This window comes from Oncorhynchus kisutch, linkage group LG11 (genome assembly GCF_002021735.2).
Source record: "Oncorhynchus kisutch isolate 150728-3 linkage group LG11, Okis_V2, whole genome shotgun sequence".
In the NCBI taxonomy this organism is placed as follows: domain Eukaryota; kingdom Metazoa; phylum Chordata; class Actinopteri; order Salmoniformes; family Salmonidae; genus Oncorhynchus; species Oncorhynchus kisutch.
Genome location: NC_034184.2, coordinates 27289767 through 27303658, shown reverse-complemented (window position 1 = coordinate 27303658; position 13892 = coordinate 27289767). Strand labels below are relative to the sequence as shown.

Below are 13892 nucleotides of genomic sequence, written 5' to 3'. Positions count from 1 at the left end.
CACACATACACGCACATGCACACACACACATTTCATTTGCTCACACACACATAACACGCACACACGTTCATACAACCATCCCACACGCTGCTGCTACTCTGTCTATAATATATCCTGATGCCTAGTCACCTTACCCCTACACATATCTACCCCAGTTCCACTCCAGTATCCCTGTACATTGTAAATATGGTATTGGCACTGACCCTATATATAGCTTCTTACTTTCTCATGCTCTTCTTATTTCTATTTCTTGTGTTTTTGTTCTACTTTACTTTTTTTGATAGTACTAAAAATATGGATTACTGCATTGTTGGAGAAGAGTTTGCAAGAAAGGCATTTTACTATACTTGGGCACGTGACAATACAATTTGAAACCTTAACCTTGTTATTTAAATGTCTTGTAAGGAATATCACAGAAGGAAGTATGGGAAATAACAGGTGAAAACAGGTGCAGTGATGTCAATGCTCTAACTTGATCCTAGATATGTTTTTACTGTCTTGACAACTCCTATGGCCATTGTCACACCCCCCAAACAGATCTGGGACCAGGCAAAAAATGTATCATTCCTCACCTCCACAGAGTCCTGTGAGCTGAGGCGTGGTCTGAGGCTGATCAGGCTAGCTGCTCCATCCAGGGCCTCCCCTAGCTCTCTCAGAAAGACCCCACAGAAGGGCACTACCCTGCAGCCTGGGATGTGGAGGGCACGCGAGACCACCTTCCTGTACTCTGCAGACGTCTCGTGGTGCGCCATAGCATCCTTCAGAGCACGCATGGTCTCGATGTTCGACTGGTCCATGAACTGCCACATCTTCAGCACCTTGCGAGACCTGAAGGGTAGGATGGGGGAGATGCTGAGTGTGAATAGAGAGATGTAGAGTGTTCCCTTGAATAATTGGTTCTATCCTTGTTTCTACCTGAGTCCAGCCAGGAACTCCATGACGGTGTTATAGTTTCCCATGTTCCAACAGCACCTGGCCACATGGACCAGACATGAGAACACCTCTCTCTTCTCCTCCATAGAACCGGCTGTCATAATCATCCACGTCACCCAGGAGCTCACCTGGAAAATACAGTAAATGTAAGTGTAGCAAACTGGGTGTGAATCCTGGGTTACCTTTGTGTAACAGGACTGTGTTAGCCTATTGAGCTGAAGCCAAGGCATTAGCTCTGGAAGCCAACACAAGTCTTCAGGGGCCTCATTTAAAACCTTTGCATAAATTTCTCGCTCAATTTCTGTATGCGCCATTTCTGAAAAGTCTGTGCACATACTATACATACAGTTGAAGTCGGAAGTTTACATACACTTAGATTGGAGTCATTAAAACTTGTTTTTCAACCACTCCACAAATTTCTTGTTATCAAACTATAGTTTTGGCAGGTCGGTTAGGACATCTACTTTGTGTATGACACAAGTAATTTTTCCAACAAGATTATTTCACTTATAATTCACTGTATCACAATTCCAGTGGGTCAGAAGTTTACATACATTAAATTGACTGTGCCTTTAAACAGCTTGGAAAGAAGCTGTTTAGAAGCTTCTGATAGGCTAATTGACATCATTTGAGTCAATTGGAGGTGTACCTGTGGATGTATTTCAAGGCCTACCTTCAAACAGTGCCTCTTTGCTTGACATCATGGGAAAATCAAAAGAAATCAGCCAAGACCTAATAAAAAACATTGTAAACCTCCACAAGTCTGGTTCATCCATGGGAGCAATTTCCAAATGCCTGAAGGTACCACGTTCAATTCTACAAACAATGGTATGCAAGTATAAACACCATGGGACCATGCTACCGTCATACCGCTCAGGAAGGAAACTCGTTCTGTCTACTAGAGATGAACGTACTTTGGTGCGAAAAGTGCAAATCAATCCCAGAACAACAGTAAAGGACCTTGTGAAGATGCTGGAGGAAACAGGTACAAAAGTATCTATATCCACAGTAAAGCGAGTCCTATATCGACATAACCTGAAAGGCCGTACAGCAAGGAAAAAGCCACTGCTCCAAAACCACCATAAAATGCCAGACTATGGTTTGCAACTGCACATGGGGACAAAGATCGTACTTTTTGGAGAAATGTCCTCAGGTCTGATGAAACAAAAATAGAACCGTTTGGCCATAATGACCATCGTTATGTTTGGAGGAAAAAGGAGGAGGCTTGCAAGCCGAAGAACACCATCCCAACCGTGAAGCATGTGGCAGCATCATGTTGTGGGGGTGCTTTTCTGCAGGAGGGACTGGTGCATTTCACAAAATAGATGGCATCACGAGAGAGGAAAATTATGTGGATATATATCTCCTGAAATCAGTCAGGAAGTTACAGCTTGGTCGCAAATGGGTCTTCCAAATGGACAATGACCCCAAGCATACTTCCAAAGTTGTGGCAAAATGGCTTAAGGACAACAAAGTCAAGGTATTAGAGTGGCCAACACAAAGCCCTGACCTCAATCCAATAGAAAATGTGTGGGAAGAACTGAAAAAGCATGTGCGAGCACGGAGGCCCACAAACCTGACTCAGTTACACCAGCTCTGTCAGGAGGAATGGGCCAACATTCACCCAATTTATTGTGGGAAGCTTGTGGAAGGCTACCCGAAATGTTTGACCCAAGTTTAACAATTTTAAGGCAATGCTACCAAATACTAATTGAGTGTATGTAAACTTCTGTCCCACTGGGAATGTGATGAAATAAATAAAAGCTGAAAGAAATCATTCTCTCTACTATTATTCTGACATTCTTAAAATAAGGTGGTGATCCTAACTGACCTAAGACAGGGAATTGTTACTAGGATTAAATGTCAGGAATTGTGAAAAACTGAGTTTAAACGTATTTGGCTAAGGTGTATGTAAACTTCTGACTTCAACTGTACATAAGTCTACTTCAATGTAAAATAGCAGTTACTAATTTGAACTGTATACCGGTATTATAAACAGCACTGCCTATGATATTGCAAAACTTGAAATACATATAGACTATCTTTTTACTAGGCTATTAGGTCCACGTAGTGTCGATCATTGTCACAGATTGGCTATTGCAGCAGATGACCACACCAGGTTCCACTCCTATCAGCTAAAAACAAGAAGAGGCTCCAGTGGGCACATGATAACCAACACTGGACAATTAAGGAGTGGAAAAACATTGCCTGGTCCGACAAATCCCTGTTCCTGTTGAGTCATGCTGATGGCAGAGTCAGGATTTGACGTAAGCAGCATGAGTCCATGGACCCATCCTGCCTGCTGTAAACGGTACAGGCTGGTAGTGATGTACCGCCATCCAATATGCAGAAACTGTGTGATGCCATCGCGCCAACATCCCTGTGGAATATTTCCGACTTGTGGAATCCATGCCCTGAAGAATTCAGGCTGTTATGGAGGCAAAGTGTGTTCTGCAATGATTATGAAAATAAAATGAGTAGGAAAAGATTCTTATGTCTAATTATAAGTTTTATTTTATACCCCTTTTTTCTCCCCAATTTTAATCTTGTTTCATCGCTGCAACTCCCCAACGGGCTCGGGAGTCATGTCATGCATTCCCCGAAACACGACCCGCCAAACCACGCTTCTTAACACTCGCCCGCTTAACCCAGAAGCCAGCTGCACCAATATGTCGGAGGAAATACCATTCAACTGAAATCCGAGTTCAGCCTGCAGGCACCCGGCCCACCACAAGGAGTCACTAGAGCACGTTGAGCTAAGTAAAGCCCCACCGGCCAAACCCTCCCCTAACCTGGACAACACTGGGCCAAGTACATTAAACCACTGCACCCTAATTCTAAGATTTTAGATTCTAAAAATAAAAAAGTTTTTCGCACTTCTCAATAATGGTTGCATTGTTAATATGTTTTCCTGTTTTTAGTTTTTTTATGAATAAGCTTTTAATCCTATTCTCCATATGCACAAATATTACTTACCAGCTTGCAATACAATATTTCAACAACTAACAGATGTGAGCACATCTGTATGCATGGTCTAAGGTTTGCGAGGAGGTTAGCACATTCTCACTTCAAGTTAAATTTGTATAAATGCCCACTTTTGCGTGACAACTTGCGCATGCACATTTTAGAGGACATTTTGTATATGTGCACGGTTTATAAATGAGGCTACTGGTCTCAGGCATAGTTACTCTGGAGGTGGACCAACGATGCCCCATGCTGAGACACATAGCAGGTTAGTTCCCAGCTAGCACATTTGGTTCCTTTGAAGTTGTGGGAACGTACGTTTTTGGTTTCCCATTGGTTCTGGGAACGAAGCCATGAGTTTCCTGACCTGTATAATTGAGCCATTTTTTTTAACATTCTTAAAATGGAAGTAAAAATGTAGTCTGTTCTGGGAACGTCAAGTGTTTAAGGTGAAGGGAGGTTCTGAGAACATTTTACTATGGTTCCCTGAAAGTCTTCCTGGGAGGTTTTATTAATATTCTGAGAACGGTTTATGATTGTTTTTTTTATCATGTTCTGCTATATATTACACTGCTAGCTTAGGTTAATTGTTTTGAACTCCAAGCACAGATATTACATTTTATTTCACCTTTATTTAACTAGGCAAGTCAGTTAAGAGAAAATTATTATTTACAATGATGGCCTCCTGCCGGGATGGGGGCTGGGATTAAAAATAAAATAAAAATATAGGACAAAACACACATCACGGCAAGAGAGACAACACAACATTACATAAAGAGAGACCTAAGACGATAACATAGCATGGCAGCAACACATTACAACACAGCATGGTAGCAACACAACATGACAACAACATGGTAGCAACACAACATGGCAGCATCACAACATGGTAGCAGCACAAAACAGGGTACAAACATGATTGGGCACAGACAACAGCACAAAAGGCTAGAAGGCAGAGACAACAATACATCACACACAACAATACATCATAGGCCAACAAACCTGAACACACTTAGCAAGATAGAGGATAGAGAGAGTGTTTATGGTGAGAACGGAATGTATATGTTTGTAAATAATATTCTTAGAAAGTTCTTTGAACATTTATTGTGTTTTTTATTGAATTTATTGAATAAGTTGTCCTCGATAGGCCTGATCTCTGACGCCTGTGTCACGGATCCCTATGGAACTTTCATTGCGCACACCTGGTCCCTTTTCCCACTGATTGTATTTGTATATATGTGCCCTTTGTTCACCATGGTGGTGTCGGTTATTGTTACTATGTCCGTTGGTGTGTGTGTACCTGTGCTGTGTGTTTTAGGCTTTGTGCCCTTGTGGATTGTGCAGTTGATTACGGGTCTCGTCCCATGTGTTAATCATTGTGCGCGTGTCTTATTTACTCAAGGTACTCCTCGTTATTTTGTTTGGGTTTCAACCCTGTGTTTTTGTTTGGTCTTTGTCCCCGTGCCTTTACACGGCACGCTGTAATTTGTGGCTTAATAAAAAAAACTATTACGCATTCCTGCGCCTGTCTCCTGATCCTTCATACCAACGTGACAGCCTGTTCATGGTTTCACGATTATCTTAGTGACAGAACTCAGGCCATCGTGGTTGATAGGGTTAAGTCTGGATTTCTTGAATTACCACCGTGGTCATACCACATGGGTCGATTTTGGGACCTGTTCTCTTCACTACTTTATAAAATCCAATGGTCAATCTGTAAAAAAGTCAACTCCATCTATTTACGGATTATATTATGATGTATGTTATTGCCCCGACTGTTGATCTGGCTGTGTCAAAACTACAGTCAGATTTTATATCTATGCAGGAATCCCTTGATAATTTAAACTTGTGCTTAATTCAGGCAAAATGAAATACATGTTATTTTTACACTCTCGTAAGAATGTTTCAGATGAACTACATGTTCACTCATTAGATGGTTCTCCAATCAAACATGTTCCTTAGGTATTTGGATTGATATGGATTTAACATTTTTAAAAACATATAAATGAGCTGGTTAATAAGCTTAGATGTAAGGTTTGTTGGCCTAAGCAAATTAATATCCATGTGTCCTATGATGTATTGTTGTGTGTGATGTATTGTTGTCTCTGCCTTCTTGCCCTTTGTGCTGTTGTCTTAGATGTAAAGTAGGCTTTTTCTACAGAAACAAATCATGCCTTCTCTAAGCAGTAGGAAGCAGATTATTCAGTCAACCTTTTTATCTGTTCTTGATTATAGTTATATCATTTATCAATGTGGAGCTGCTACTACTCTTAAACCTTTGTATGCAATCTACTATAGTGCCCATTTTGTTACAGGTGACAGTTTTGATACTCATCACTGCCTCCTGTAGCAGAAGGTCGGCTGGACTTCGCTAAAGACCATAGATTTCTACATTACTCACTTTTTGTTGCCCTTCTTCATAAACTTCCGTCTTATCTAACTTTGCTGATGGAGTATAGACACCTGAGTCACCTAACCCATTCACAGGACTGGTTAACTCTTGAGGTTCCTACAGTAGGGTCTCCACCAAGCTAGGTAAATCTGCTTTAAGTTTTAATGCACCGTATTGCTGAGTTATGTCTCTCTCACCTCATTGAATCTTGTGACCAGGTCCTCTACAGCATTGTGGGGCCGTCTGCAGCCAGCCATAAGATTGGGTTGTCCAGGTTGGTGTGCCTGCCCCTGGGGCTGTGGCTGATCAAGGCCCCCCAGGTCGAGGGTGAGGAAACAGAGGTAGTCCAGGGGTAAGATCCGGCTGTATAGATGCAGCTCCTGCTCCATGAGGACGTAGGCCATCTCCTCCGGGAAACTGACCAGGGGACAGAGGTCAGACAGCTCCTTGTTGACCTCTGTCAGCGGAGCTGCCGGCACCACGCTGGACCCCGCCATGGGGCAGTGCAGCTGGCGCTCTGAGGGGGAGGGAGGAAATAGGGAGGGTGAAGGGTGAAGGAGGAGGGAGGGGAGGGAGGGTGAGTCAAGAGGGAGTTAAGGCAGGAGGAACATACTCTAGATTGTTTCTGAATTCCAATGTAGAACTGAATGGATCATCCTTCTCTCTGATAATTCAGGTAGTATTTGAACCACATTTGATTAATATACATGTCATTTAATTTATTATGTAAGCTGACTTGATTCAATGTTTAATCTTCTTGAATTTCATAAGATTCATATTGGTTATGGGACCTTTCAGGACAGCCCAGCCCAATGGACTTGTGGTGATACAGGGAGGAGAGTCGTTTTCTCCCCTGTTGCCGATGGACAGAACCACTTCCAGGAGGGTCCCTGAAATGTAGGCAGAAACGTCAGTCCTCTGTAGGGTTGCTCGGTAGCTAGACGCCCCTCCTCCTCCTGGCCATGGCAATGTGGCCCTCCTACGACACAGATCCCTCCTCTCGGCAGACGACAGCAGCTTCCTGGAAGAAAGGAGTAGCTCTCCGGATCTGGCCACCCTTACTTCAGCACTCAGAGCATGGCATGCCTGGGAAGACAGAGGAAGATAGTCGTGTTCAGCAAGGCAAAACGTTTTGCTACGGAAAACAATTATCTTTGTTGTCATTGGACAAGTTCAGATAGTAGTCCCTAAATGTTAAAAACCTTTCTCCCTACTGAACACACTGAAAAAATGTGGAATGGGTCCTCAGATCCTCAAAAAGTTCTACAGCTGCACCATCGAGAGCATCCTGACTGGCTGCATCATCGTCTGGTATGGCAACTGCTCAGCATCCGACCCCAAGGCGCTGCAGAAGGTAGTGCGTATTGCCCAGTTCATCACTGGGGCCAAGCTTCCTGCCATCCTGGACCTCTATACCAGGCGGTGTCAGATGAAGGCCCTAAAAATGGTCAAAGTCACCAGCCACCCTAGTCATAGACTGTTCTCTCTGCTACTGCACTGCAAGCGATACCTGAGCGCCAAATCTAGGTCCAAAAGGCTACTTAACAGCTTCTAACCCCAAACCACAAAACTGCTGAACACCTAATAAAATGGCTACCCGGACTATTTGCATTGGACCCCCTTTTTTTACTATGCTGCTACTTGCTGTTTATTATCTTTGCATAGTCACTTTACCCCAACCTAATTATTTGTATTCCATTTTAGCCTGACAAAATCTATATGAAGTGTCTGTCTGCTTCTGAAATGCAACTTGGCAGTTAGTATAATATCAATACATTTTTGTTTTTCTAATGCATTTGTTTGAGCATTAAAATAGTGTGAAAATGAGGGTTGTGATATTAACAACGATTCTCAGTTAACAAAGTAGTGCCATTATGAGGAAGAGGCTCTTCTGTTGCTAGGTGACACATCTAAAGACAGTGCACCAAAAGCCCCATAACAATTGTGTCACAAACACCTTTAAACCCCCACCCCCCTCTCTGCCTTGTCTCCGGCTCTTGGACCTACAGTACTAAGCTCTTTAGCTACATGGGAAAACCTGATTGATGTGAACCAACCTAATCAATTTTGGTCAGACCACATGGAGAGACAGTAGTAGAAATGTATTGCTTTCATTTCTGATCTGTGTATCTGACATGTAAGTATTTCAATTCTCACATTGTAGCATTGTTGCATGTTAGCTGTAGGCAGATTGTGGAAATAGTACCCAATTGTCACACTTCAGTAAAAGTAAAGATACCTTAATAGAAAGTGACTCAAGTAAACGTGAATGCTATTTTAGTGAAAGTCTAAAAAAAATGTTTTTATAAAAAAATATATATGTGCTTATGTATCAAAAGTAAAAGTATAAATAATTTCAAATTTCTTACATTAAGTCAACCAGACGGCACAATTTTTGTATTTATTATTTATTTACGGATAGCTAGGGGCACACTCCAACACTCAGACATAATTTACTAAAGAAGCATTTGTATTTAGTGAGTCTGCCAGATCAGAGGCAGTATGGATGACCAGGGATGTTCTCTTGATAAGTGTTCGAATTGGACCATTTTCCAGTCCTGCTAAGCATTCAAAATGTAACGAGTACTTTTAGGTGTCATGGAAAATGTATGGAGTAAAAAGTACATTATTTTCTTTAGGAATGTAGTGAAAAAACATTGTCAAAAATATGAATAGTAGGGCCTCCCGGGTGGCGCAGTGGTTAAGGGCGCTGCAATGCAGCGCCAGCTGCGCTACCAGAGACTCTGTCGTAACCGGCCGCGACCGGGAGGTTGTCCTAGCGTCGTCAGGGTTAGGGAGGGTTTGGCCGGTAGGGAAATCCTTGTCTAATTGCGCACCAGCGACTCCTGTGGCGGGCCGGGTGCAGTGCGCTCTAACCAAGGTTGCCAGGTGCACAGTGTTTCCTCCGACACATTGGTGCGGTTGGCTTCCGGGTTGGATGGCACTGTGCTAAGAAGCAGTGCGGCTTGGTTGGGTTGTGTATTGGAGGACGCATGACTTTCAACCTTCGTCTCTCCCGAGCCCGTACGGGAGTTGTAGCGATGAGACAAGATAGTAGCTACTAAACAATTGGATACCACGAAATTGGGGAGAAAAAGGGGTAAAATTCACACATTTAAAAAAAAATATATATATATATATAGTAAAGTACAGATTAAGTAGTACTTTAAAGTATTTACTTAAGTACTTTACACCACTGGCTGTAGGTAAACCCTCTGATCCTGTAAAAATAATACAAACAAGCTTTATGAGACATCTTTTTGAGTGCGGACCCACACCTTTTTGCTTATCTAAACCCTCTGAACCCGGGGAGATGGTTGTTAGCCAGTATGTGGAAAGATGAGAGGGAAGGTCAGCACCCTAGCACCTCCCAAACTGTGTATTTTATCCAGTGTTGGGAGAGAGGAGACAGAGACCCCCTACCACCACCATCACCACCAATCCTGAGGACCTCTAGCCCCATATCCTCCACCAACCCTCTGTAGGACCCAGGATATCCAGCCCCCCCCCCTCTCCAGTCCCCTTTGGCTGTTAGTCAGTATGGGGAGAGAGGAGAGAGAGAAGTCAGGGAAGCAGATCCAGCTGGCAGAGCCTAACAGACATTGTGCTTTAGCTAAACCAAATATTTACTCCCTGGAGTCGAATATTCAGAAATTATATTCACATCATCCTCACAGCACTTTATCCTCCTTCGGTTCCTTTAAAGGGTATGGAACTCATAGTCATAAATTATGTTATTCTCTCCAACACATGAATGAACGCACTAATGAACAGACGTATGCATGCACCAGACACACACACACACACATGTTAATTCTTATAGAATGTCTTCCATTCTCCATACTTCTATATCTATGTGCAGATATCATACTTAACAGGTTGTACGAATTGTGCTGTTGTTGATTTCTGTAACCCAATGGTTGCACCAATCATATTGTATGATGACAGTGTTTCCCCGAGGATTTCTTTCAGCAGTGGTGACAAGGGTGGGGTGCATTGCTACTAGCAAAAAAAATGAAAGGTTATTTCAGAATATTTATGCAAATGTATTGGCTAAGTTATTGATCCCACTTTGTAGTATACCCCTCAGGTATGACCTGCTACCTCTTCCAATAGACTTCCAGTCTTTGAGCAAAGGACTATTCATTTAAAAGCGCGTATCGACAGCAATATAAATATATTTTTTAAATTACATATTTTTTGCAGCGGTGGCAACAATTTAGCAGCGGTGGGCAATGAATATAGTGGAAACACTGTATGATGTTGTCCTATTTCCAGTCTACCTTTGACAAAGTTAGCACATTTTTGCTAGCCTCGTCCCAGACTCCCAGTTGTGTCTGTGCTGTCTTGCCAATGACCAACGACCATAGGAGTTGGCAAGACAGCACAAACAGATCTGAGACCAGGCTGTGCATCATTTAGTTTAGCATACCGACTGTATCATCTGAATGCTCAAGTGACTTGCTCTTTCCTCCAGCACTCTCTATGGCATGCATCTCAGGTCTGGAGAGCGTCAGGGCTGACTAAATATTTTGTTTTCCAGGACGTGTACGTCCCCTTGCCCGGACTGGCCTGGCCCGGCCTCCATCCTTATCAATGATCAATCAGCCATGTTTAGACAGTCTGATACCTGCACAGCTCCACAGGCTCCACGGCCACATGCTTTATCAAACTCTGGGTCATGTTCGTTAGGCACCAAACGTAAGAAAACGAATTTAAACAGGGAGGGACTATACCTGAGGGGTATACTACAAAGTGGGATCAATAACTTAGCCATTACATTTGCATAAATATTCTGAAACAACCTTCTCTTTTTTTTTTGAACGATAAGCTTGAAATGGTCATGGTCTAATAGACTCGACAACCAGAAACACATTTCTAAGTTTAGCTTTGAACCCCAAAATCAATTGTTATTTCTGGTTGTTTATCAGCTCCCTGGATTTGTCCAATAAGAACAGCTTATTTTTGTTTTCCGTAAGACATTTTTTTCCGAAAAACATTTTGCCATAATGAATAAGACCCAGCATGAGCTGGGCTGGACCAGAGGCCTCCCCAGACGTTGGGAGAATAATGAATAAGACCCAGCATGAGCTGGGCTGGACCAGAAGCCTCCCCAGACGTTGGGAGAATAATGAATAAGACCCAGCATGAGCTGGGCTGGACCAGAAGCCTCCCCGGACGTTGGGAGAATAATGAATAAGACCCAGCATGAGCTGGGCTGGACCAGAAGCCTCCCCAGACGTTAGGAGAATAATGAATAAGACCCAGCATGAGCTGGGCTGGACCAGAAGCCTCCTCAGACGTTGGGAGAATAGCCATCAATGGACCTCGTTTGTCAAATAGTTGTGTTCTCACTCAAAGCTCAGGATTTTGGCCGATTTCAACGTGATCATAGGGTGCATCACAATTGTCTATAGTGGTGTCCTCTCCTCATCCGCTCTCCCTTCATTATGTCCTGATCATGAGGAAGGCGAGAGCTGTATGTTTAGAAGCCTTTAATATTAGCATCTGCCAGTCCATTTCTTTCAAATCAGAGCAGGTGAAGAAAGCCTTGGTTATTGAGATATACAGTGTTATTATATTTGGTTTTGTCAATTTTGTAAATATTCAATATTTAAAAGAAGAAAGTGAGTTTTAGTCCTACTTTCCATTCAGCTTGTTGCTAGTACTTGTACAATGATTTGTAGGTCTAAACCAATAACATTCTCTCTCAAATAGTAATAACTGTTTATTACCACCTGTCTTTAAACTACTGATAAACTCTTTACAGCCCCTTTAGAAATGTTACATTAATGTTAAGTGTCAGTCAAATACCTTTCATATATTAAAAGTTAAACTCATGTAGTCAGTTTATACATTTCTGTCTGTTTAAATGAAACAGAACACATACTGTATGTTTAGTCTAGAGGGATGAGAGGGAACACCCTACTACATTTGATAAATGATTCATGGAGACCACCATCATCCCAGTCCCCAAGAAAGACAAGGTAACATGCCCAAATGACTATTGCCCCGTCGCACTCACCCCGGTCATAATGAAGTGCTTCGAGATGCTGGTCATGGCCCATATCAAGGCCAGCATGCCAGGCACACTGGACCCACTCAAATTTGCCTAACACTCCGTGGATGATGCCATTTCCTTCATTATTCACACAGCCTCAATGCACCTGGACAAGAGGAACATCTATGTGAGAATGCTGTTCATTGACTACAGTTAAGCATTCAACACTATTGTTCCCTCCAAGCTCGACAACAAGTTCAGAGCCCTGGGTCTGGACACCACCCTCTGCAACTGGATCCTGTACGTCCTGACAGGCAGACCACGGGCTGTCAGGACTAGCAACAACACCTCCTCCACACTGACTCTTAACACAGGGGGCCCCTTGGGGTGTCCCTTTGCTAAGTGGCTTTGTATGACACTAACTCCATCATGTGAACTGGCATTGTGGTGCCAGGACAACAACCTCTCCCTTAACGTCAGCAAAACAAAGGAGTTGATTGTTGACTTCAGGAAGCAGCATGGAACATGCCCTGATCCACGTCAATGGGACTGCAGTAGAGAGAGCAGTTTTAAGTTCCTTAGCGTCCACATCACCGAGGACTTGATATGGACCAACAACACCATCACTCTTATCAAGAGGGCACAACAGCATCTTTACTTCCTAAGGCAGCTGAAGAAGTACTGCATAGCACCCTGGGTCCGCTCCAAATACTACCGCTCCACCATCGAGAGCGTCCTGACCGGTTGCATCACGGCCTGGTGTGGGAATTACTCCGTCCATAACCGCAAGGCCCTTCAGCGGGTGCCCCCACCCATCCAGGACATTTACTCAAAACTGTGCCTGAGGAAGGCCTGCAGCATCCTCAAGGACACCACACACCCCAGCCATGAGCTGTTCAAACACTCCAGCCACCTTAGTCATATACTGCTTTCTCTGCTACCGCATGGCAAATGGTACCGGAGCGCCAAGTCTAGGGCCAAGAGGCTTCTAAACAGTTTCTACCCCCAAGCCATAAGACTCCCGAACACCTAATCAAATGGCTACTCAGACTATTTGCAATGCCCCCCCCCTCTTCTGCTCTAATACACTGCTGCTACTCTCTGTTGTCATCTATGCATAGTCACTTTAATAACTCTGCCTACATGTACATATTACCTCAACTAACCGGTGCTCCCGGACATTGACTCTGTACCGGTACCTCCCTGTATATAGTCTCGCTATTGTTATTTTACTGCTGCTCTTTAATTACTTGTTACTTTTATTTCTTATTCTTATCCATATTTTTTTTAACTGCATTGTTGGTTAGGGGCTCGTAAGTAAGCATTTCACTGTAATACACCTGTTGTATTCGACACGTGACTAATACAATTTGATTTGATTTGAATCACTACCTTGCAATTGGGCAGACAGTATCAGAGCATTAGGTCTGATACCAACAGGCTCAGAGAATGTTTCTATTTACAAGCCATCAGACTGCTGAACACTTGAACTGGACTGACCACCTGCTCTGACTCTCTGCACCTCAGCACACATGCACTCACTCACGCACACACCCATACAGATCTATATTCATCAACACACTCATCCACACACACTCATCC

General features: G+C 43.2%; 1 protein-coding gene across 1 annotated transcript in view; it reads right to left on the bottom strand.

Moving 5' to 3' along the window:
* The window catches only part of LOC109898888 (1-phosphatidylinositol 4,5-bisphosphate phosphodiesterase epsilon-1-like), a 43117-nt gene that overhangs the window by 22643 nt on the left and 6582 nt on the right, over positions 1 to 13892 (bottom strand). The window contains exons 2-5 of the mRNA XM_031835555.1: positions 7081 to 7375; positions 6487 to 6806; positions 916 to 1061; positions 573 to 828 (exon numbers count right to left, since the gene is read on the bottom strand). Of these exons, the coding sequence (XP_031691415.1) occupies positions 573 to 828; positions 916 to 1061; positions 6487 to 6806; positions 7081 to 7375 (1017 nt within the window). The remainder of the gene's footprint in view (positions 1 to 572; positions 829 to 915; positions 1062 to 6486; positions 6807 to 7080; positions 7376 to 13892) is intronic.